General features: G+C 46.1%; 1 protein-coding gene across 2 annotated transcripts in view; it reads left to right on the forward strand.

The window, feature by feature from the left end:
• MATN2 (matrilin 2) overlaps positions 1 to 26,419 on the forward strand; it is a 125,171-nt gene that overhangs the window by 23,062 nt on the left and 75,690 nt on the right. For both annotated transcript variants that reach the window (XM_058564683.1, XM_058564684.1), the window contains exons 2-3: positions 11,032 to 11,601; positions 21,358 to 21,480. In XM_058564683.1, coding sequence (XP_058420666.1) covers positions 11,032 to 11,601; positions 21,358 to 21,480 — 693 coding nt within the window. The remainder of the gene's footprint in view (positions 1 to 11,031; positions 11,602 to 21,357; positions 21,481 to 26,419) is intronic.

Below are 26,419 nucleotides of genomic sequence, written 5' to 3' on the forward strand. Positions count from 1 at the left end.
CATAGGCATATAGAATCCATCCTGAAATTATCTCTCCCAGCAGCCCCATCTCTCTCTGCTCTGCAAGTGCACTTCTTGGTAATAGCTGGTTAAAGTGTACACAGTTCAAATCTGACAATACTGAAATTTCATCGTTTGCCTCTGAACTTTGGTTCTGCTTATAGGTGACAGAAAGAACTTAATGAAGTAAAGGATGACTTTCAGACTATATCTCATGTGTTCTTGAGAGAAGCACACAGGACATGGCACCTTGAATGGTATCAACTGCTTTTTACGCAGCTCATTGGGGCAAGCTGGTGTATGATAAAACACACAGAGCAGGAAGAAGCAAACTGGAGTGGCTCTGGCAGAACAGGGAGCTTGGCATGCCACACTTCCCCTTCCCCCAGCCATCTCCCACCCTCTCTCCTATCCAACCAGGCATTCAGAGCAGGGTGCATGTGGAGGGAAGACCACAGAAATCGCCTCCACGGGGATGTACGTTGTTACTTTTATCCTCAGTAGTTGACTAAGAGGTAGAGAGTGTATTTGCTCCATGTCTTTGCTGGGTTCATGCCTCCTCATTCAGAAGTACAATCTCTAGCGACTGTTCTTTGTGATCGAGGGTTAGACTATTCTGGCTAAGCGTATGCTATGCTTATTGGATAATAATTCTTCATGCTCTGCCTCATTCCGCACTCATCTGTATGCTTGTCTCACTGCCCTCCTGGACTGTAAGCCCCCTGAGGCCAGGGGCTGCATCTTCTACATGTCAACGTCCTTGAAGCTGCAGCATTGAATTTTGCCTGTGGTGCCTGCAGCTCACTGCCTTCCCTGTGCCAGCCCTGAGCCAGGCATTGGTGAAAGGAAGATGAATAAGGCCCAGTCATGACCTCAGAGGTTTGCCTTATGGTTTGATGGTTCTTGCAGGCCAGTAAATAGGGTATTTGTGCGATGATATCCCTGCACATTAAGTTACTAATTGTGCTTACTGTTGTCACTCCCTGGTGATGCCAAAGGCCCTTTTGGACTTTAGTCGGTGCAGCAGGTGATTCGCTGGGGCCTAAGGCACCGCACTGACTCCTGGGGCACTGGCCCAGGGCAGAGGGTGAAGTGGGGACTTGTGCACTTGAATTGAGGGAGTGTGTCTTGAATTGAGCTTTAATTTTCTGCATCTCATTCCAGTCTCCACCACCAGTCCTCCCCAGATTTTATCTGGGGATTAATGTGTTAGCTGGTAACTGGGAGGGTAGCAGGCAAGGCTCTTCTCTGGGACATTTACCTGTTCAGAGGAAACTCTTCGTGCTTGGTCACCTACTGGGAAACAGAGACTAAGATCAGGCTAGAATCAGACTGGCTTGGGATTGAAATCACCACCACTCATTCGCCCTGTGCTTGTGGACTTGTTATTTCACCTCTCTCAGCCTCAGCATCCTCGTCTATAAGTTGGGGGCAATAATGGTGCCTACCTTTGTTTATTTTCTGAAACTACTTGAAAGCCAGGGCATATCTGACATGCACATGTTCCAACAATGGAACAGAATGTGGATCAGAACCCACGGGAGAATCAGGATGTACGATGTTTGGTTGCCATATTTACAACCTCGCTTCTGGTCTTGGGGAAGAGGGTGCTAGGGCACAGGAAGGGGTCCCGTGACACTGTCTTCTACCCTGGACTCCTGGCTCTGTGGCAGATGGTCTCTCAGGCTCACATGCTCCTTGGGATAGACTTCTCAGATTTGTTGTACCCAAGAATCACCTGGAGCAATTACAAGCGCAGATTCCTGGGCTCTAGCCCCAGAGATTCTGATCCACTGATCTAGAGTGCTGCCTAGGATTCAGCATTTTAAATAAGTACCCCAGGCATTTCTGATGTCATCAAGACATTGAGGATCCCTGCTGTGGGCTGTTCTTTATTGTATCTCCACTGACAGCTCTCCCAGCCCACTCCAGTTCAGGGAGGGGTATCTGCAACTTCTCTCTTCTCTGCCCTCCCACCCCTCCCACGCACATATGCACATTGAAGGGAAGGAGCAAAGACACCGACGGAGCATCTCTGTGCCTGGCGCTATGCTGGGTACTAGGGGTTCACTGAAGACACTACATGTGGCTGGGTAGCTACATGCATGAGATGCTGGTAGGAACATGCTCAGACAGAGGTAAATGCGGTGGTAGTGGGGAGACAGGGACCAGGGGACTCAGAGGAGGGCCATTTAAGTCAGTGGAGGGAGCCCATCAAAGAAAGGTTCAAAAATAGGCAACCACAGGGCTGAGTCTTAAGCTGAGGAGGCAGCCAGGAGGGGATGGTGTATAGGGAACTACCAACAGTTTGATGTTGCTGGGGTATGAGGTACAGGGCAGGAGTGGTGGGCTGGGTCCAGGAGGCCAAAGAGTTCGTTAGTTCATTCTCCCATGAACATCAGTGACCTTGCTGTCAGTGACCTTTAGGCTGGTGGCTTTTGAAGAAATTGCTTAGATGAAACAGCATCCTGAGGCTCACTTATACTAGCGTATACTAACTAACAGCTGCCAAATCCAGCTATTGTGACTCCAATCGATGAAACTCACCAAAATATGCATTTATAGGAAAGTTCTGCTATGAAGAGAGGAGGAGTAAGGTCCATTTATTGGGGGAGTCTCTCTACCCTCCGAGCTGGGAAAGCCATTGGTGAGATGATTGGGCGGTAAGGTCAGGAGGGATCTAATGGGAATGATTGGAAAGCATGTGGTTGACGAATCGGTTTCATTCCCCAAGCCCCCTCCAGGCACTGGGTGGTGGGAGCATGGGGTGCTGTGTTGAGAGCAATCCTGGGGCTGAACTTTGATTCTGGTCTGGGATTGATTAGGGGGGGTGGTCTCACAGGTGCTGGGGCTGGCTGTCTGGGGGGCAATGTGCAAGGCTTGGGATTTGCAGTCCTGACTCCAGATTTTATCATGTGACTGGCTATCAATCCAGATGTCTCCTTTCCAGTGCTTTATACAGTTGAATTTTTGAGGCTTACATGCAGAGCTTGACATTTATACCAATTAGATTTCATCTTGTTAGTGTTGACTCATTATTCCAGCCCTCAGAAATCCTTTCTGGTCCTGACTCTGTTATTCAGTTTATAGCGATTCCTCCCAGCATCGTATGTAGTTGTGTAGAGAGAACCACAAGTGCCCCCAGCATTTGGAAAAATGTTTGGAAAATGTTACCAAGTCAGGAATGATTTGCTAATGAGTCCAAGATATGTCTTACATCCCATTAGGAAGTCCAGGGTGTCTCCCTAATACAATATAATCAAGTGTTCAGGGTATTCCTTGGTGGTTCTTTAGGAAGATGTGAGTAGTGCATGACAGATTCAAAGACAGCCCCAGCTCATCCACTGCATTGTCAAATGTCTGGTGTGAGCTAATGCAGCAGCTGGCGACTGACTAACAAGGGAATTGGAGAGGGAAGAAGTGATTACGCTTTTCCAGCCCTGGCCAAGGACCGTGGTGCCCCCATCAATTGCCCTAAATACAAGGGAGTTGCAGGTTAGGTCGCACTGGGGGCAAAAGTCTCATAGTCCAAACTGTCCCTGAAATAGCCATGAAGTCACCTGTCAGCTCCAAGAGTGTGGAGGCACATGGGGACGGAACCACGTGAGGTGGCTGCAGGGGCCACGTCTCAGGCATCTATGGGCACGTGTTCATCACGACAGTGGGTAGAATCTCAGTGCCCTGTTACGTGGTAGTCTTTTCTCTCAGTCTGTCTGTCTCTCTGTCTGTCTTTGACAGACTCATATAGTTCAATTCATATAAACCAAATGCTTATGGGATGCAATTTCCCTGAATTCTGATGTGCTGTTTTATATTCTTATAATGGAGGATACATACCACTTCTACAGTCTGAAGAGACTATTTCTTACAATCTTTCCATTTTGTTTGCTTTGACCCCATGCCCACCAGCAGCCCTCTGTCATAAATGTGGCTTTGTCTGGAAGTTGATACGCAGATTGTTGATAAGCCTTGTCTGCCCACCCTTCTTATTTCTCATTGAAAAGTAATGTTATCACTAATAATCAGACAATGTATCATAAGTATGATTAGCTAAGTTACCTTTACTCAGTTTCTTAGAAATGGATAAGTTGAGTACTTCAACCTTTGTTGCAGAGCGCCAGACTCTAAAACCAGGTTGGCTAAATGATTCCATTTTATCATCTGTAGGCTTTTGGAGTGCTGTGTTGAAAGGATCCTAAGGCTGAGTCCAGGCTGAGTAGGACAGGCCAGAATTGATTAGTAATGTCTACCAAGGACAAGGAAAAAAAAAGGCATTGCTAAGCCTGCCCGATAGCCTAGGTACCCACACCCAGAGACAGTCAGCCGTCCTCTCTCTCTCTCTCTCTCTCTCTCTCCCCCCCTACCTGAGCGCTCTATCTTTTTAGTCTACCTATTTTATTGTATCCTGTTATTATTTGTCTGTATGCCTGCCTTTCACAACTGAGAGTCTTTCCTTCATTGTATTCCCAGAGCCTGACTCAAAATTAGTACTCACTAAATATTTGTTGAACGACTGGCTCTACCTAACTCTTCTACACATGTGGAATCTGCATTTCTTCCTAACTAGGGTCAATCATTCGCCCTGCTGAGATGCAAACTATAGATTTCCCCGATCCTCCTGATCTATCCCATCTAGGAATAAAAAAATAAATTGTGCATGCTCTTTTCCTCTTTCTTAAACTCCTGCTGGCTCATAATGATCATGGTTCTCTTTCTGTCTGTAATCATAAAACAGCTGTCATTTTCCTCCCCAATGTCCCTTTGAAACTCTTGGTGAGCTAGTTTTTGCCTCTTTCCCTTTATGAAATTTTAATCATGTTTCATGGTGTTTCTGTACTCTTAGGGAATTAACAGCTCTCTGGTCGTTCCTAGTTATGGGAACAGTCTCAGCTCTTGGCTCACCGCCACTTCTCCACTATGACTCCTGTCATAATTCTTGATGATTTCAATATCCATTGGAATGATCCCTCAATAGCTCTGACTTCCTTTTCTCCAGTATTCCTGTCCTCCACCATATCTGAGCCATGTAACTCCTCTTCTTACACTCTTGACCCTGGGGTTACAGTAACTGCAGTCCCCTCATAATCTCAATTTAAACCTCCTGTTTTCCCCACTCACCCCATCTAGTATTCCAACTTCAACAGTCTGTGACTTGAGCTGGCCTTTGAATTGATCCTGTGACCGTTTCTCTGTCCTTCACCCCTCGTTTCCTCTATTCCCTGCTCCCCCAGTTTAATTCCATAGGAACTCATTACAGTCACTCTGTCACTCTCTGGATTCATCATTCTCGCTTGGCTAAATGACAACCCTGGTTAAAGCCATGTTTTGCCTGCTTTCCTCCTGTACCTGTGCAGGTGAGTGTAGCTGGAGCAAGACACACAACCGTATTGACTGGCCTCCCTCCAAGACCATGATCCCCACCCTCAAGTCGGCCTTCAGTGCCACCCAGAAATCATACTCTAGTTCCCTAGTCCTTTCCCTCTTGTACCATCCTAGAAACTGTTACATTTTTTCACTTGTATCATTAAATTTTTCACAGTTCTCTTTTTAAGTGCCCACAAACCATCTGTTTGTGGGAACTTTGCTGGGAATTGTTATGAAGCAGCACATTTTCTGAAATCCATTTCCCTCCCTTGCCCCACCCTGAGTATTGGCCTGTTGTCCAGACCGTATTCTCCTGTTCCCCACAGTCCCTCGAAGATCGGTGACCTCGGCTCTCCATCACACCTGCCCCATCCTTCAGTCTCCCACGGGCCTTGCTCCTACTGAGCTCTCAATAAGCCCTTGGCAAGGGAACGAGAACAGGAATGACCAGCAGCCTGATTTACTGGGCTGCTGCCATTCAGGGAGGCAAGCATCTGTTTTCATCATTTTATTAAATAAAAAAAAATACAAATAGGCATTTAGCAAGGGAGAAGCAGTTGGCAGGAGGCAAGCAAGATTGGGCCACAGCTTTCAGGCCCTGATTCCAGGGAAGGAAAAACTGACCCAGAGAGCCGGTGCAGTCCTGGTGCGTCTTGAGTATGCTGGGAACGGCAGGTCTAGAAGGACAAAATCCTTTCTGAGTGTTGCTTGGTGGTCAAAAGCGTGAACTACGGAGCCAGACAAGATGGGTTCAGATCCCGGCTCCTCTACTCCCTAAGTATGAGACCCAGGCTAGTTATTCAACCTTTCTAGACTCACTGTCCTTATATGTAAAATGGGAATAGTAACAGTACCTACTCCCCAAGGGGGGGTGGGAAGAATAAGTAAGCCAACGTATGTAAAGTACTCAGAACAAGGCCGGGTACTTATTAGGTGCTCAATAAATAGTAGCTATAAATTATTATTATTATATTCTCTTTTGAGTCTCACAATAGCCCTGTGAGGTATTATTATCCCCATCTTACAGAAGAAGAGACTGAGGGTCAAAGAGGTTAAGGAGAGGCTCAAGACCACACAGACAGAAAGTGGCAGAGGCTGGACTTGCACTGAGATCATAGGACTCTACTGCTGTTTCACTGAGCATTTTGGAGCCCCTTTCAGTCTCCAAATGAAATGATTTTACCCTTATTATAGAGATTCACATCCTTTCCTTCTCCAAACATGCCCTGACTTTCCCAGGCTGATGGCACCAAATATTTACTGTACAATTACACGGCCGTGATTGAATTTAGCCAGAGTAAGGGAGGCTGATTAGCGGCAAGTCTGCAACTCTGAGAGGAGGAAATAGTTCCCAGGTTGCACACTGTAATCCTGCTGGGGGATGTTGCTTAAAATTGTCCTGGCTCAGGCTTACCTTCTCTGCAAGAGTGAGAGACACTCCTTTGCCCAGTGGGCTTCGGAGTCAAGCTGACAGTACTGGAAGTACTGTTGACAAGGTCCAGACTATCACTTTATGGTTCAAGGGATGACATTTTATGATGTGCCCACAAACCTTCTTCCAACTGCTATTGAAAGCCCTGTAATGGGGCCGGGCTAGTGGCATAGTGGTTAAGTTCATGTGCTCCTCTTAGGTGGCCTGGGGTTCACTGGTTTGGATCCCGGGCATGGACCTACACACCGCTCCTGGAGCCATGCTGTGGCGGCGTCCCAATCACAAAAAATAGAGGAAGATTGGCACAGCTGTTAGCTCAGGGACAATCTTCCTCAAGCAAAAAGGGGAAGATTGGCAACAGATGTTAGCTCAGGGACCATCTTCCTCACTAAAAAAAACGTATAATATAAAAAAAGAAAGAAAAGAAAGTCCTGTTGTCAAGGACCAGAAGGACAGTGGTTGTGTGTTCTTCTCTCAGGCTAAGGAGACAGGGATGCCATTTATCAGAACCAGTGTGTAAGAGGAACACACACAGAAGAGAGTCCATTTTTTGGAAACACTCTCAGCAGTTTCCATGTGGAGAATCTGTGAGGCTCTTCACAGCAGTGGTTCAAAATGCCCCTAAGTATTTGCAAAGCTCATATTGTAATGCCAGCTGTATTGAGAATTTTCCCAGGCACCCACCATGAGATGGTGGAAAAGGCACCAGTATATTCTCAGGTCTGACCTTAATGAGCCATGAGATCTTGCAGAGATGAGTCGCCTCTCTGAGCCTCAGTTTCCTTTTCTGTAAAGTGAGTGACTTGGACTCTATTTAGACTCCTCTAGCTCTAAGATTTTATTAGCCTACGAGTCCATGAACCAAAAGTTCAAAAGTGGCTATGTGCCCTCATAAAATGGCAAAGATTTGGGTTTTAGAATCTGTGTCTCTATTAGCAGGACCCAGACCTGCTCTAGAACTTTTTGACTTAGTGGTTTTCATCCCCCTCCTTGAAACGACTGCTCTCACTCAATCCCTGAAGCCTTGCTCCACTACTCAGAATTCCATTTAATTCCACAAACGTTGACCGACGACTTTCTGTGTTCCCAACTGTATGGCTACAAAGATGAGTGAGACTAGTTTCCCACTTCTGGGAATTCACAGTGAGATAGTGAGGTCAAGACTTGCCAGAACTTCTTTTCTCCAGAGATCTCTCTAGTACCTAAACTAGTGGTTCTTAGAGTGTGGGCCCTGGACCAGACATCGACTTCACCTGAGAACTTCCTAGAAATGCAAATTTTCAGGTGTCACCCTGGACCTACAGAATCAGAAACTCTGGGAGTGTGGCCTACTGATCTTAGTTTTTAACAAGTCCTCTAGGGAATTGGGAGGCACGTCAAGTTTGAGAACCACTGAACTGGCCCTTTCAGGGACACGCTGCAAAACTGGTTCTGAGCTCTCAAGGGACCTGAGGAGATGTCTTGAAGAAAACTCAGTCACTTGGGCTTCCAGCACTCATTCTCAACTCACAATCACAGCTCCCTTGGAACCTCCAACAACATTTTGAACCTTTGTGGTATTTTTGTAAATGTCTAGGCATTGTGGAAACTACTCATTTGTTTTGACGGGAACTAATCCAGTTTAAGCACATAATTCCCCATGGAACTTCCAGGCTTCCCTTTAAATCAGTTGTGATGCTTGGTGGGATGTTGATGCCGTGACTAAGACCCACAGTAAGAATCCCAGTTCCAGGAGGACCCCCTGCTTCCAAAGATCTCCAGAGGAAGAGAGTGCTCAGGGGGTCGGTCCACTGTCACCCTCCCTCCCTTCCAAGGAGCCTTCATTAATGTCCTCCTCTGTGGCAGGGTCTGAGCCTGGCTCCTGTTCTCCTCAGCAGGTGGGCCACATTCTCCCTGCAGTAAGTTCAGATGTGAAGGATGGGGCAGGTGTGGCTCCTGGAGAGAGGCCAGTCTGGGTCCTGGCCCTTGTCTTTTTTCCTGGGAACTGCAGGTCTCTTGTCCACTGCTCTGACCCAGGGCCATATGCTAGACCATACGCACCTTCGTGAAGCTTAGAAAAAGGCACCGCCTCCAGGTGTCTCTCAGGGCGGGCACAGCCCTTGGGGCTCAGGGCTTGGCTGGATTTCAGCCCACTTCCCGCCGTGGGCAGGGGCCTGTGTGCAGCACAAAGTACACAGCCATAAGCAGCAGCTTGCTCCTACCCAGGTTGGGCCCGGCACAAGTGAGGGCTGAGGCAGGAGAGAAGTGGGGGGCAGTGTGGGCAGAGGAGAGCCTGTGTATGCAGCTACCACATGTTGGAGTTTCCCACATGCCAGGTCCAAGGCTACGCTCTTTAGCCTCATCATTTCCTTAAATTCTCACAACCAACCAATGAGGTGGGTATTAGTGTTGTCTCCATATAGTGTTCCTTTTTCTAAATTATAAAGGATTTTCAAACTCTCAGAGCCTCTATTTTCTCTTCTATCCAGTGGGTATAATACTCCTAGCTCTTTTCTCAAGAGCTTGTTCTGAAAATCAAATGAGACCATAGTGATGAAAGCACTCTGGAAAAAAGATTTTAAAACACCCTACACATGTCAGGTTTAGTATTGATCTTATCCCTGGGTTCTAAAAAGCAGTTTCTGAGGGTTCTGGTTTGAGAAACTCACCTTAAATTCAGACATTCACACAGCCCCCACTGTTGGATGTGAATGCCACAGAAGGTAGGTTTCCTGCCAGGATACTGGCATTTGGGGTGCTTCCTCCCCTAAAATCATTAGACTTGTGAAGCTGCAATGGATGAGGTGTGTGTGCAGCCGCTCAGGGGCGAGTCATGGCCTGGCAAGCCGGCCTGGACGGGATGACCTCATGGGCCTTTCCCACTTATTTTGATGACTGAATTCACTGTTTCATTTTTGGCTTTCTCTCTCTTTCGTGCAGCTGTGGTGATTGGGATTTAGGGCAAGCATTTGGGATCCCTTTCTAATCCCTGTCAAATCCAGATTTAGCTGCAAAGTCCGTGAAAGGGACAGGGGAAGAGAGGGGAGAGAGGGGGCACTCCCCCTGGCTGGAGGCAGTAGCTCAGAACCTCTGAGAAATTGCAACAGGAATGCCCAACTTCTACCCTTGGAGGCAGGAGGCCTCTCATCTCATCCAATATCATCCTCTTCCCAGAATGCAGAAGGGATGGGTTTCATCTGTGGACTCAAACCTCCTATAACCTTCTTGCTTGAGTGCATAAGGAATAAGTATGGTGGTTGCAGTGGTAAGGAAGAGACTTAACATTTGCCTTTTTCCAATTTAACTGCGTCCTTTGTTGAACTGTTTCTCGCCTGGGTCCCTTCTCCATTTCCACTACTGCCCCCCTGGTTGAGAAGGAGTCCCCTTCTCAACCGTATTAGTGCAACAATGGTCTGGATCGCCCACCTTCCAAACTGCTGCCACACTCAATTGACTTTTTATTATGTAACTGCCCTATAGGAGAGATAAGTTACATAATATGATGCTAATTTTATTATGCCCATCACCTGTGGCATCATGTACAAATTTCTCAGTCTGAATTTAAATGCCCTTTATAACCGACTTAAAGCTACCCCTTCAACCTAATTTCTATCTGCAACTCCTAGCAGTTCCTTTATCACTTATTCTGTTATCCAGCATATTCATGCCATCTTAGGTTGTTGTTGGTGTGTCTCTCTCCATTTGTTTCTTCTCTCAATCCAAACACTATGCATCCATAAGGCAGCTCATGTCCCATGTCCTTGTCCTTAGCCCACTAATATCCCCATTCTCTGAATGTCTAGTGCAAGCACCACACATTTTCTTACTAGCTGTTCTTTCCTTTGTTCTATTAGTCAAGTCTCCCCAGATAGACTGTAAGCTTCTTGACATTGGTCCCTATCCTAAGCTGCTTCTATATTCCCTGTAGTATCTAGCCAAGCTTACGTGGGATGCAGTAAATAATAAATTCATTTTGACCCTGATCAGATGTTTGCCCACCTAAAAACTGCATTGATGACTTTCACTGAAGTTTTCATTTATCTTGTGATAAGAAATAGTATCTGTTTGTAGCCAATGCTCATGATCACCCAGTCATGCATGTATGTACCCTTACGACTTTCCTGAGTGGGGAAGAAAAATGGATGAAGATTGGAGGTTTGACAGGTGATCCCCGGCCCTAGGATTTCCAACAGCAGCCGACCTGCACTGGGTCCTTAACACTCTTCTAATGCATTTGACCTCTCTTCTTTCCCCAGAGAGTTCCTGTGGGAATAAGCGGGCAGACCTGGTCTTCATCATTGACAGCTCCCGCAGCGTCAACACCCAAGACTATGAAAAGGTCAAGGAGTTCATTGTGGACATCTTGCAGTTCTTGGACATTGGCCCTGATGTCACCCGGGTGGGCCTACTCCAATATGGCAGCACCATCAAGAACGAGTTCTCCCTCAAGACCTTCAAGAGGAAGTCTGAAGTGGAGCGCGCTGTCAAGAGGATGAGGCACCTGTCCACGGGTACCATGACGGGGCTGGCCATCCAGTATGCCCTGAACATCGCATTCTCAGAAGCAGAAGGGGCCCGGCCCCTGAGGGAGAATGTGCTGCGGGTCATAATGATTGTGACAGATGGGAGGCCACAGGACTCAGTGGCTGAGGTGGCTGCAAAGGCACGGGACACAGGCATCCTGATCTTTGCCATTGGTGTGGGCCAGGTGGACTTCAACACACTGAAGGCCATTGGGAGTGAGCCCCACGAGGATCACGTCTTCCTGGTGGCCAACTTCAGCCAGATGGAGTCACTCACCTCAGTGTTCCAGAACAAGTTGTGCAGTAAGTCCTGCTCTTCTGTGGCTCTTCTAGGGGAATCATTAGGATTCATTCATTTATCTTCCAGTGTTCATTCCGTGCTACCTCATCCCAGGGACTGTTCTGGCAAGGGGTGTTCAATAAAGGCCAAGACCCAAGACAGACACAATGTCTCTTGAGGCTTACCCTCTGGCCGAGGAGACAGATAGTAAGCATATAATTACACAAATAAGTAAGTAAGTGTAGTTCTAACAGTGTAATGGAGGAAGAATTCAGGCCAGGACCTGACCTAGGCCAAGGTGCTCGGGGAGATTTCCCTGGGGAAGGGACATTTAAACCCAAACTGCAGAATGAGTAAGAGTAGATAGGTGAAGTTTTCTCCAGCACATGGAACTGCCCTGGCATTCCCTAAATTGGAATTCATGAGTTGGATTAGGGATGGGAATGTGAGGGCAAAAATAAGAACATAATTTCTCCTTGGACGGTGTGGAATACCAAGCATTTTGGCCCCATAGTGGTGCTACCAGTGGATGTTTTCTCAAGTGACAAAGAGGCCCCAGTGTATGGAGAGGACCAAGACGTGGTCCTGGTGCCTTGCCACTCCCCAAGTCCTTGAGCTGCATTCTTCTACTTTAAGGGTCGTCTTCCCTTTCTTGCTTTCTAATCCTACTCTCCACAAAGCTTCTCTTTCCCTTCCTTGCCAGACTCCTCTCAGTTCCTCCAACCCAAGCACCTCCCTCAGCATTTTCCAGAAGGCCAACTTGCTCTCTCCCGTTTCCTGCTTCTGCAGCTGTCTTTTTGTCCTTTCCTCCTCCTAGAGGGGAGGGGCACAGGGTGCTAACCCAGGCTCCACTCTGGCCCCTGAAAACTGGAAATTTACCTTCTGACCTGGTAAACAGTGTGTAATCCTGCCTTGCCCATTGGTCCCTCTCCCCTCCAACTGCCATGCTTCTTTGATGGGAAAACAAAAGGAAATATCTATTTTGAAATGACTAGTATTTCCCTGGAGTATGAGTGGAGAATGAGCTTAAGGACTGGACTCATCTCCAATTCCCCAGGAGCAAGAACCTGCCTCTCTGGGGGCCCTGAGGACCAGTTCTCAGAGTGTAACAAAGCCTAGACGCCCCCCACTGAAGCCTCAGCGGGGGAGAACGGTGTGCTTTTGATGTGTCTTTTTAAACAAATCTCCTGCTGAGAACTAACCTCAAAAAGCACAGACCCCATTGTTTCTTGACTCTAAAATCAAAAGATTTACTTAAAAAAAATCAATACCATGAAGGAAAAAGAATCTTTTTCTCTGCAATGTCACTTGGAAAATGTTAGAAGTGCCATTTTCCCTGGCGCCGCGGAAGGGCTGTGTTATTGTGGTGTGCTGTAGCCTAAGTCACCTGGAAAACTTCAACCAGTAGAACGCGCTGCAAACATTTTCAAGGTTTATGACTTTAAATGACTTCTGCAGAATTTATGTTCCCCTTTTCCTGGAAATATTAAAAAAAATTGGTTCCATAATAGTTTTGACGGGTTTATTCATTTGTCTTGGAAAATGTTAAATGGAGGAGTGCTTTTATAAGCACTCTGGATTTATCAGCAAATGGAAAGGTAGGATGATGAGGCCGAGGATGTGGACTTGTCCTCAGAAGAAACTTCTCTGTGTGCTTTATGGCCAGGCAGCAAAATTAAAAGGCAGTTTGGATTTTTCCTCTCTTTGTTGTAATCTGGAAGCTCTAAGAAAACCTCAGTATCATGCCATTCTTTTGTTTGTGTGGCTTGAGAACCGAATCCCCCCACCCCAGAAGTAGGTGCTCTTATAATTCCCACAGGAGACCAGCTTCTCTGCCACCGCCTCGCAGGGCTCTGCTGAGCAGACTCATCAACTGTCTTGAGAGGTTGAGGAGGCCCCAGGGCCTCTTGATCAACTGTGCGGTAAAGATCACAATAATTAACATTTATAAAGCACTTTCTCTGATGTTTTCACATTTGAACCTTACGAAAATCTGGGGAGGCAACACAATAGTCTCCTCCCTCTTTGCAGGTTAGTAAACTTGTTAAGTGAATTCCCAAGAACAAACAGCCAGGAGACGGTGGGTTCTGCTTCCAAAGCTCTTGCTCATTGCACGCCTCCGCACGTCGGGAGTTATAAATTCCTCCTTTAAGGTAAACTATTTTCTGGTGGCAACCTCCACAGTGCAGCCCTGCTTGGTAAGCCAGCTTTGAGGGTGACATTCACCTCAGAGTGACGGGAAGCCTTTGCACAGTGAGGAGGAGCAGACTGGAGTCTCAACGACCCCACCTGCCAGCTGTAGGCTCCTGAGCAGATCTGTAAAATGGGGGCTTTACCTGCAAGAGTAGATGTGTGAACAGAGCCCTATTCAGTGTGCACCATGCTTTGTATGATAACAGTGAAATGTACGCACCAGCAGGCCAGGCGGGTGGCCTGTTTTGATCTGTGCTCTGATTATCAGACAACAACGATGAGAATCTTCCAAGTTGCAGATGACATCTCTGAGGTTTTGGAAGTCTTGTTTGTTCCTTAAACATTTATTGAGCTACACTCTGATAATAACAACTAATTTTGTCCTGGGCTAGGTACTCTCCATACATTATTTCATTTAATACTTAGAACAGCCCAGTGAGGCAGGTACGACTATTATCCCCATTACAGAAATGGAAACTGAGGCTTAGAAAGGATAAGCAACTTCAAATCACAGAGTTGGAGATTCAGGTTGCAGTCTCTCTGGCTGCACAGCTCTTACCCTCCACACGCCAGGCCCGAGGGTTCTGGGCTGGAGGGAAGATGCTCTCGTTACAGAGAAATGGGATGTTGGCTATACAACGTGTGCACTTCAGAGGCCTTGGAAAGTCACCTAGCTCTGGGGGGGTCTCTGATGGAAGAATGCCTGGGTCTGCCTAAGGGCTCCAGGAGAGATTTATAGAAGAGATTATAGGGGCCAGCCCGGTGGTGCAAGTGGTTAAGTGCGCGCGCTCCGCTGCGGTGGCCTGGGTTTCGCTGGTTCGGATCCCAGGCGCGCACTGATGCACCACTTGGCAAGCCATGCTGTGGCGGCGTCCCATATAAAGTGGAGGAAGATGGGCACAGATGTTAGCCCAGGGCTAGTCTTCCTCAGCAAAAAAAGAGGAGGATTGGCAGATGTTAGCACAGGGCTGATCTCCTCACCAAAAAAAAAAAAAAAAAAAGAGATTATAATCACTAACATTTATTGATATTAATATGTGCCTTTGCTATCTTGAGCTATTAGCATATGTTAACTCATTTTATTCACACAACAAACCTATGAAGTAGGTGCTCTTATAATTCCCATTTTACAGAAGAGGAAATTGAGACTCAGAGAGGTTCAATAATGTGTTCAAGGTCGGACAGCACTAAGTGGTAGATCTGAGATGTGAACCCAGGCATTCTGGCTGGGAACCTGCATCTTAACCACTATGTGCAGCACGGACTTGGAAGATGAGTAGGCGTTTGCTGGTTAGAGACGTGTAGGAAGGGCACTTGCAGTAAGCCAGGAAAAGAATGGTCTTTTCAATTGTTTTTCTCTATTTCATTAAAAAAAACTCCAAACCAAAAAAACAATTCCAGATTCTCTGTTAATTTTGTCTCCTGCTAGGGAGATCTGACCCACAGTTTGAAGAATGCTGACGAAGGGCTAGGCGGGGAGGTGGAGGTCATGGTGCACGTAAGGACATGGCTCCAGAGGGAAGAAGGGCTGAGGCTTGTGTGCTTACGGCTGAGCTGAAAAGCGCTGCTGGATCTGCAGGTCAGAGGAGACAGGCGGTCTCCTTGTGTGATCAAGGCAGGGACCTTTATGGTACAGTTAGGATGGGGTCAGGCTACGGAGCCCGCCTGCCGTTGAGTGGGAGTCCTGGCTCTGGCTCTCACTGGCTGTGTGGCTGTGAACTTGGGCACAGCGGTGGCTTTATACCCGTGGGCAGTGAATTCCCACACCTACCACAGCAAGGGGGGGGCCTCCTGCGGTTGCATTCTCAGGCCACCCCTGAGACCACCAGAGAAACTTGGAGGCCAGGTGTCTGGTGAATTGAGGCCCTGTCTACAAGATGACCAAAACCTACACATCCTGGGGTCCGCCATTTTTGCCACCCAGTGAGAGAGACACTGAATTTCGGGGCTGAAAAATGCATCTCTATCCTGAGCCTCCTGATGACTCATTGTAACCTGGGCAGGGCTCCTTTTATTAGCCTCTCAGTACCTGCTTTATCAGCCTAGCTTGGTATTTGAAACCCCGAGGCTGGCTGTTCCTATGCTAATAGCCCCACCCAACCCAGGCCGGGAATAATTTAAGGCCCTAACAGTATTCCTAAGACACACCTTTTATCAACCGGCCTGGGCAAAGTCTGCACTTATTGCACCCCTCTGAGGCCCTGTTGTTAAGTGGGAGGCCAGATTGACGTCAACAGACGTTGACTTTACGTACCCAGTAATTGTTCCTTTCAAGACCCCCAGTCAGCCCCACCACTTCTTTGATCATTCTTTTAGCCGTTGGCATTCATTAATAAACATTTATGAATATTTATATTTCCTAGTTAAAAAAATCCAATCCTGCCAATGGCTTAGTCTGCTGACTAGTGATTCCTTCCCCAGAACATAGAGCCTTGACCCAGTTTCAACCCAGAAGGCCTTCTGGGAAATGAGTCTACTGGCCTGCCAGTGGAGGAGACAGGACTATCATCTCCCCTTCAATGACACCGCAGAGGCCTGTCCCACGGGACAGCAAGGCATTAGGGCCCAGATACTCTTAGAAACACCCATCACTCATCCATAAAATTTTACAGATAGAAAATTTTTACTCTTAGTAAAAATGTTTGGGATTCTTTTGTTTGAAAGTAACAGGAATTCGACTTGAATTAGCTTTTAAAGAGGGGATTGTATTATATTACTCATGGAAGTAAGGAGAAGAGTAATGAATGACAGCTCTGCTTTCTCCCCAGCTCCTCTCTCGGCTTGCCCTTCCTCTCTGGTCCTTGGGCAGAGCATATGTACCCTATCAGCCCCGCACATGTACTTGCCCTTGGTTTAAGACCCCTTTTTCTCAGTTGTACTTCCTAAATGCCAAGAAAGGACTCTGATTGTCAAACCTGTGCCAATCAATGGCATCCAGGAGAAGGGCTGCCTCATACCATCAGGGAGCTCCCACAGTTACCATGCATTCGGAGTGAGAAGGAAGGGCAGTTTCTAGAAAAAGGGGATGCTACACAGACAAAATAAGTGTTTGTACTGAGGGTTCTTAGACACCATTCGTGCCTTTATTCTACAGATAAAGAAATAAGCCAAAAAGAGCTACCCAGCTTCCTTCACCTTCCCTCACTTGTTTGAGGTAGAGGGGAGCTGGGACACGAGGCTTCTGGCCTTGAATCCAGTGCTCTTTCCATTATACCAAGTTACTGTCTCCTGATTCCAATTTCTTTTAGGGTACATGGCAAAACAAGCCTTAGTAACGAGCTGTCACTCCAAGCCCAGTGCAATAGAGCTTTTAATTTCCCCATGTGACAGGTGAAGAGAGTGGAGTTGGAGAAGTAATCCACACAAGGTCATAACAAGCGATGAAGCTGAGCTTTAGTCTATTTCCGGAAGCTGTTCTCTTCACCGCTGTGCTGTCTGCTGCCCAGCGGATATTTCTCCGCCTCACATCTCCTGTCTTCTTATTTTATCTGCCAGGGTCCTGGTAAGAAGACGGGCCCTGGGCTCATCACTTGGGCCTCGGACCAGTGGATAACTGCTGTGCAGCTTGTTGCCTAGATTTTAGACTTCAGTACAGAGGAAAATAGTGACGCGCTGAGTGTTCCTCAGGAACACCCCTATGCCTATAGGTAATTTGACTACAGCAGTTCAGGAAAAGAACAGAGCCTTCCAGGGTGCAAAGCAAATGCAAGTTAAAGATAGGATAATGGGGCCGGCCCAGTGGTGCAAGCGGTTAAGTGCGAGCGCTCTGCTGTGGCGGCCCAGGGTTTGCCGGTTCAGATCCGGGCGCGCACCGACACACCGCTTGTCAAGTCATGCTGTGGCAGCCTCCCATATAAAGTAGAGGAAGATGGGCATGGATGGTAGCCCAGGGCCAGTCTTCCTCAGCAAAAAAAGAGGAGGATTGGCAGATGTTAGCTCAGGGCCAGTCTTTCTCACACACACACAAAAATAATAAAAAATAAATGCTCATTTAAAAAAAAAAAACAGGATAATAATTTTTTCCTTATAAGACTGTCAAAAACTTAATGTTTTTTTTTTGTATGTGTGTGAGGGAGATCAGCCCTGAGCTAACATCCGTGCTAATCCTCCTCTTTTTGCTGAGGAAGACCAGCTCTGAGCTAACATCTATTGCCAATCCTCCTCCTTTTTTTCCTTCCCCAAAGCCCTAGTGGGTAGTTGTATGTCATAGCTGCACATCCTTCTGGTTGCTGTATGTGGGCCGCGGCCTCAGCATGGCCGGAGAATTGGTGCGTCGGTGCGCGCCCGGGATCCGAACCCGGGCCTCCAGTAGCGGAGCGTGCGCACTTAACCGCTAAGCCACCAGGCCGGCCCTAAAAACTTAACGTTTGATAATCCTGAGTGCTGAAGTTTTGAGGGGTGGGAAGCGTTACTCTCATGCATTGCTGGTGTGAGTCACCTTGCAAGACAGTTAGGCCACATCCATTTAAACTAGGACCCAGCCCTTGAGAAACAATTGCACATGTGCTCTAGGAGATGTGTTTAAGAATGTTCATCACAGCATTGTGAAAGCAAAAATCTGGGAACTGCTCAAATGTCGACTGATGGGGAAATGGCTGAATAAAATGAGGAACAGTCATATAACCAATGGATAAAACAACTGAAAGGAATAAACTAGATGTAATGTATTTGATCAGCTCTAAGATATACAGTTGGGCCAGGCTGGTGGTGCAAGCGGTTGGGTGCGCGCGCTCCGTTGTGGTGGCCCGGGGTTTGCCGGTTCGGATCCTGGGCGCACTGCTTGGCAAGCCATGCCGTGGCGGCGTCCCATATAAAGTGGAGGAAGATGGGCATGGATGTTAGCCCAGGGCCAGTCTTCCTCAGCAAAAAAAGAGGATTGGCAGATGTTAGCACAGGGCTGATCTCCTCACAAACAAAACAAAAACAATATTTTGGGCCTGCCCCGTGGCTCAGCGATTAAGTGCATGCGCTCTGCTGCTGGCGTCCCGGGTTCGGATCCCGGGCGTGCACCGAGGCACTGCTTCTCTGGCCATGCTGAGGCCACGTCCCACATACAGCAACTAGAAGGATGTGCAGCTATGACGTACAACTATCTACTGGGGCTTTGGGGGAAAAAAATAAGATATACAGTTGATTTTCATTATTCTCAGTAATTTTAGTCTATAAAGTCACAGTGAACACTGAGTTAGCAAATACTGAACCACTGCTCCTAAGGGAAATACAGAGTTAGGTTCCTGCAAGGCTCTGGTCACAACATTTTTGTCAACTGATCAATATGTAATCTTGTTTTATGTGTATTTCTGTTTAAAGACACTTTATTTAATATATATTGTTGATTCATTAACAGTGAACTCACAGCCAACAGCACTATTACTCACGTCTGAACAAAATTTATGTAACACTCATATTCCCTGCCAGGCACATCACAGCCTTCTTGCACTAGGCACACTAGCACACTTCACTGGCACTTCACTTCAGCAAACACTAGCACTTCAGCACTATGCTTGGGCCATTTTAAACAGCAAAATTGCCAACAAAAAGCACAAAAATGCAAAAAAATGTGCCACTAAATAGACCTTGAGAAGGACACTTGTTCCCAGTCTGAGAGCTGAAACAGGAAGACAGAACATCGCTTTGTTTACCCTTGGCTAGGAACGTGCGCATCAGGTGACTCAAATTTTTCATCACTCTGAGCATGTCCACGAATGACTGTGAAAGCACTGTGTGTATTGATTTTAGGGTTACAAATAAATTTTAGCAAGTAGGTGAATTTGCAAATGCAGAATCTGTGAATAATGAGGATCAACCTTATACGTCTTCACCTTTTGACATCTCTCAAATTGGGGTGCATCTTAGATTCCATGAAAGATGGTATATATATCAATATAGATAGAATCTGTAATTAATATTGAGTGAAAAACCAAGCTGAAGATCAATATATATAGGATGGACCCACGTATGTAAAATAAAACAAAAGACCACCATGCTTCTCCTTTGCTACACATGGTTAACACATATGGAGGATTTCCCTGGGCACTATTCTAAGCACTTTACCATCTTAATTATTTTAACCCTGACAAGGCCCTTATGATGTAGGTGCTATTTTTATCCCCATTTTATACAAAGAGTTTAAGAAAATTGCCCATGATCATAAAAACAGATATTTGTTTCATACCAAAGTAAAAATGACTGATTGGATTTAATCTATGAACTTTCCTAACGTTATTTTTATCTTAACAGGAGCTAAAACACAGACAGTCATAAACTCAGAACAATCATTCTAAATTGTATTGTTATGAAATAAAAAAGTTTTACTCTCTTAGTTCATTTATTACCCACCATATTTCTTACTTAGAAGTAAAGAGACATATACTTAAGATATACCATTAATTTCATCAGTAGCTGAGTTTTCCTAGGCACTGGATTTAATGGGATTGTCTTAGCTTTTGAAAGCCTCTTTTATTTTAGCTTCATAATAACATATTTCTACATGTGGACATCTTTTTTGTTTGCGAGAAAACTTGTATAACTTGTACTGTTTGTACTGAAGCTTGTTAATTTTAAATATGTTCAACTTGCATTATATTGAGTAAAGTCATAAATTAAGATGTAAAAAATAAGAGTTTTTATGAGCTCCAGATAGACTTATGCACAAATCAATGTGTCTGAAAGCCGAGGTACTTCAGAAACTAAATATAGAAATATTTTAAATTGAGACATAAAGATTATGGAAACATGGAACATACGAATGCATTTTTTACTTCAAAATTTTTTGTATAACACTTTTGCATATTAAAAAATTACATTACTCTTGGGATTTATGACCCTGAGAAACTGTTGATTCTTAACCACATCTTCATTTAACTAATAGCTTTTCCTCCAACCTCATTGTTGCCTACTGAAAATCTACATGTTTGCCAAAGCCCCTTCTGGTGTCAGCAAACTTTCTGATTGCCCTGCCCACCAATTGGGTATTATTCACTGAACTGTGAAATTGCTGTTTTTTTAGGTCATTTTTTTTTTTAAGTTAGAGTCTTTCCCTCTTTTTTTTTTTTTTGCAGGGAAAGATTCACCCTGAGCTAACGTGTGTTGCCAATCTTCCTCTTTTTTTTTTTCCCTCCCCAAAGCCCCATTGCATGGTTGTATAAGTCCTTCTAGTTCTTTGTGAGCTGCTGCCACAGCATGGCAACTGACAGATGGGTGGTATGGTACCATGACCAGAAAACAAACCCAGGCCGCTGAAGCAGGAGCGCTGAACTTTAACCATTAGACCATCAGGACTGGCTCTTGTAGGTCATTTTTAACCTATTTTTAGTTGGATATCAGCAAGTTCATATGGCTCAGCCTAACGTCATTTCCCTTTGACCCTCTATGGCCCTTTATCCATATATTGCTGATGGCATTTATCTAGAACTGTCTTGTCTGAGCAGAGGCTGTAAACCCTCTTGAGGGTAGGGACTACAGCTTGCTTCTCTTTGGGTCCTGCTCTTGTCTTCACAGAGTAGGTTCTGAATAAATGTCTGTAGAGTGGATGAAGTTACAGAAGGCATCATCATTGCCTTAACTTGCTGTCTCTTCTCTTTCAGTGGTCCACATGTGCAGCATCCTGGAGCATAACTGTGCCCACTTCTGCATCAATACCCCTGGCTCATACGTCTGCAGGTGCAAACAAGGGTACATCCTCAACTCGGATCAGACGACTTGCAGAAGTAAGATTGCTTTGCGGATGTGTCTATACCATCCTCCTTGGCTCTCCCGCTCTTTCTTCTTTTATCTGGGCCCATTTAATTCATCTGTGGCTCCTTACCCAACCAAGTCATCATCTCCCTAAGGTTTTGTAACTCATGTATTTTGTGTTGACCCCTGTTCCCTAGTCTGCCATCACAGCGCCTGGGCCAGAGCTGGGCACATAGTAGACCATCAGGAAGAGTTTGGAAGATCATTGGAGGCACCTTTGCAGGAATAGCCTCCTTGAATTCGTGAGTTGGTGTCCTTTACTTCCAAGCTGTTCTTTAGGGGGAACCGCTGGAGAAACCACTTTTTCATCTATTGTCTCTATTACCTGTACCATGGGGAATTGTTTCCGTGTTTTATTCTCTTCTCTGAAGCATGGCCTTAGGATGAGTTATCAACATCGGCTAGGAATAATTATTCAAGTTCTGGTTTAGAGGTGTGCCAGGATCGAGTTGCTTTGGTGAGGGACGCTTCATAGGTCTCCTAAATTAAAAACGGCAAACAGATATAAAGTGTTAATAGCACTCACATTCTCTTTTTTTGGCGAAGCCCCAAAACTAGACAATATGCTGGCGTTTGAGCCAGCATGAGGTAATCACCTCTTAGAGGAGAGAATTACCCAGATGCTGAGTGTTGTACCTATGCTTTTTTTTTAAGTTGTAAATAAAGCCACTGTAATAGCCCATAGACACCCAGGCTACCAAACCAGGCTTCTTCAAGATATGCGGAAGATCGGCCCACAGGAAGGCAAATAAGACTCAGCTAATCTCACGCGTAGTTCATGCAATGCGTAATTGTTATTATACCGCATGGTAAGCAATTAAGCATTAATGGAAAGCAGTTTGCACAAATGGCTGTAATTAGTATCATCTTAGTAGAGCTAAACCACATTTTCCTTTTTTCTTCTCACTTTTCAGTTTTGAGGTTGAGAGTGGTTGGCTAGAGGCCTCCCTGCCCCCCAAGATTAAGTAACATCTGCTTGACTCCTCCAGGTCTGGGGCCTGTAGAAGCTCCAAGCTCTTGGATGCTGTGAATCCCAGGGGACTCTGTGTTCTTGGGCTCCTCTCAGACCCCAGAATCATCCTGATCTTCGGCTCGAAACTCCAACGCTTCTTCAGTTTCCACAACAAAAATCACTCCACACCAAATACTCATGGGTTTGATAGAATTTACTGGAGAACTGGGAGAGCCCAGGAAAGGTCACCTCACACACTGCTCAACAAACAACCTAAACATCTTTTTAGACAACCCCCTGTCCTCTTCAGGAGCTCTCCCTGTCCCCGCCTCCTAGCCTCTTCAGGAGCTCTCCCTCCCCAAGGGGCTTCTCCGCAGAGGACGGCCTCCCACCACCTTGCTAACTCCCTTCCTGTCCTTCCCTTCTTAGGAGCACAAGAAATTCCTCTCCTTGTCTCATGCCCAGCTGAGATCTGGGCATCTGCTGATGTCCATTTTCTTTTTTTTTCTTTTGTGAGGAAGATCAACCTTGAGCTAACATTCATGCCAATCTTCCTCTTTTTTTTTTGCTGAGGAAGACTGGCCCTGGGCTAACATCTGTGCCTGTCTTCCTCCACTTTATATGGGACGCGACCACAGCATGGCCTGACATGCGGTGCATCAGTGTGCACCCAGGATCTGAACCCGGGCCGCCAGCAGTGGAGCGCGTGCACTTAACCGCTTCACCACGGGGCCGGCCCCTCTTTTTTTTTTTTTTTTTTGAGGAAGATCGGCCCTGAGCTAACATCTGCCAATCCTCCTCTTTTTTTTGCTGAGGAAGACTGGCCCTGGGCTAGCATCCACGCCCATCTTCCTCCACTTTATATGGGACACCGCCACAGCATGGCTTGCCAAGCGGTGCCTCGGTGCACGCCTGGGATCCGAACGGGCGAACCTCTGGCCGCCACATTGGAATGCGCGCGCTTAACCACTTGCCCCACCTGGCCGGCCCCTGCTAATGTCCATTTTCCATGGGCTGGCTCAGTCAAGTCAGAGGAATTTTGAGACCAGCAAATAAAAAATAAAAAGTTCTCCCCCTGATGTCATGAGTAAGACCTTCCCCACACCCCAGGGTTTGCCAATTCCCAGCCCGCCCACATCAAGCTCTGAGGCCCTCAGGCTCTCCCAAGTGCTGGTCTGGCCTTGGCTCCCTCCTGTCTAGGGCTGTGGGTGCAAAGAGTGTGAGGCAGAAACTGCCTGGGCTTCAGACAGACCAATCAGGTGGAGGGGCAAGGAGGCCCAGCTGGAGGAGGGACATGAACCCAGGGCAGTGGTTCTCAAGCTTCAGTAACTAAGAATCACCCAGGAAGCCGACCTCTGGGCCTCACTCCCAGAGATTTAGAGTCAACAGATCTGGGTGGGGCCCAGGAGTCTGCATTGTCAATGAACTTCTGACATAGATTGCTGCCACACTGTGAGATTTACTGGCATCGGGCAGCAAGGGGACAGGAGAGAAGGGCTTGGAGTTAAAGGAGCAGGGAAAGGCTGGAGCCAGGGCTCTGCCATCCCATCTGACCCAGCTGTCTAGTCACCTGGAAGCAGTTAAACTACATTTACTGTCAGCGCCAGACTTAACGTACAGTCATAAAGAGCAGTTCTCTCTCTCTCAGGAAAAGATAATTCTTTTGCTTGTGTGCCAGAAATTATATACCAGTAGACTCGTGGAAATAATAGGGCCTTTATAGTCTGCAGACCTGGGTTTGAATTCTGACATTCAGGCTGTGTCTGTCTCACCCTGAGTTGGCTGTTTAAACTCCTTGACTCAACTTCCTCCCCCATAAAATAGGAAGAGTGGTGAGAAATTAATACCTATCTCATAGATAAGTCCTTGTTAGCCTGTGGTTTTGGTCTGGTGGACAGTTAAAGGTGGTGCCAAGGGAAGGCTGGGCCATACCCTGACCTCTGTTTATGAGCTGCTTGCAGGGACCTGTCCCTGCCAACACCTAGAGAGACTCAGTGGGCCTGGAGAGGAATGAGACACGGCTATTTCCATTTCGGGCGTATAAGATGGGCCAGGCAGCATGCAAATGACTGGAAATAAAATAATGAATAAAACAGCAATGTTCCTGCTCTCCTGGGGCTCACATTCTTGCATGGCAGTAAATCAGATAAACAACCAAGGTAATTGCAACCAAAAGTGATTGCAGCCCAGGCCCAGCTCGGTGTGCTGCACACAAGGTCAGGCCTAACTGTAGCTACTTATTCAGTGTCTGCCATGTGCCGGAAGCTCTCCTGAGGGCTTTTTATCTGTTGTCTCATTTAATTCTGACAAAGAGCTCTTGAAGTAGGTTTATCACTCTCATTTTACAGATAAGGAAAATAAGGTACAAAAAAAAGGTTAGACAATTTACTCAAGGTCATTTGGCTAGTAATGTGCCCAAACCAGAATCCAAATCCTGTTATGTGTGACCCCATATTCCTAGCTCTTAACCACCAGTTCATACTGTCCCATGATCCTTGAGGGCCCCCAGATGGCAGAAGGGCAACCCTGCAACCAAAGAAACTCCTCCAAGCCCAGAACAGGCAGGTTCAAAGACTCGTTGCTCCTAAGAGAGACAACTAATTCACCAGGACTAACATTCAAATGATTGTCGTTACCCCAAGTCCACTACCAACTTCTGTGATCCTGTCATTGTAGAGAGTGATTGTAACAGGGCCTCTTAGGTGATTGCTTTCAAATACAAACACACACACACACACACACACCCATATCCACCATTTTCTATCCATATCCTGCCTGTGTTGAGAGAGGAGGCAGACATAGATAATTCATAGGTTCTTCGAGTGGAAATGGACCTTGGCTATCAGAGTTTTAGCTCCTTCTCCCACATCACCCAGGAATTCTATTCCCTCCTGGTGTCCAGATGGGCAATGGTGCATGTCCAATCACTATCACCTATCTGGGACACCAGGTCATTGCAAAGCACCTGTAGTCCCACCTTTAGACAGCCTGGATCAGTGGTTTAGCTGAAATCCTGCTCTTTATAATTCTCACCTTTGATCCTATTTCTGCCATCTGAAGCCATATACCAAAAAACGTATTTCCTTTTCCAAATAAAAAAAGAAAGCCCTTTGATTATTGAAGAGTGTTACCCTCCCCCTGACCCCCGTTAATTTTCTCTTTTTCAGGGGCAGCATAAACATATCTTTAGGTGACCTGGTTTTGGGTCTCTTTGCTGACCAGTCACCCCTCTTCTGGACACCAGTTGGTCAGTGTCTCAAAATGTGCTCTTCCATTTAAAGACTAGATCAAGCACATTAAATAATCTTACCTTCAAAGTTCTGCCCATATGAGCAATTTGGAATGTACCAGAAGCCAGCATTATGGATTCTTCTGCCCTCCAAAGAGTCTTCTGCCAATACCATGGTATGAGATGTGTGCGAAAGCATTAGCATAGTGCCTAGCCCATAGGGCTCAGTAGAAGTTTATGTCCTTCTCTTTCCTCCTTTAAAAAAAAAAAATGGAGAAAAAAATCCTAATGAAGTGTGCCTATCTTCACATGTCTATTTCCCTCTACCTTCCCCTCGCCTTGAATTCCTTTCCCACTAACAGGAAAGAACTTTATATTGTTTCCTGTTCTTTAAACAAGAATTTTTCCTTCCTTTCTCTCCCTTCTGGAATATTTAATCTATCTGGAAGAATAATGAAAATGCAACATTTAGAAAACTTCACTTGGCAAAAATGTCAACTTTCTTGTCCAGCTTTCTCATTTTTTTCTCTCTCGAGAACCATACCAAATGCATTTTACTGCTTTCATTCTTCAGATATGTTCCTAACATTATTTTTCCCAAGCCACTTAAGTGGTTTAATAGCTTTTATATTAGAGTTTAATCAAGGGGCATGATCCAGAAAACCAGTCACATTATCAAAGAGAGAAAAGAAAACTATAACCAACATTCCTTATGAATTTAGAGGCAAAA

The sequence above is a fragment of the Diceros bicornis genome, chromosome 21 (assembly GCF_020826845.1).
Source record: "Diceros bicornis minor isolate mBicDic1 chromosome 21, mDicBic1.mat.cur, whole genome shotgun sequence".
Classification (NCBI taxonomy): Eukaryota; Metazoa; Chordata; class Mammalia; order Perissodactyla; family Rhinocerotidae; genus Diceros; species Diceros bicornis.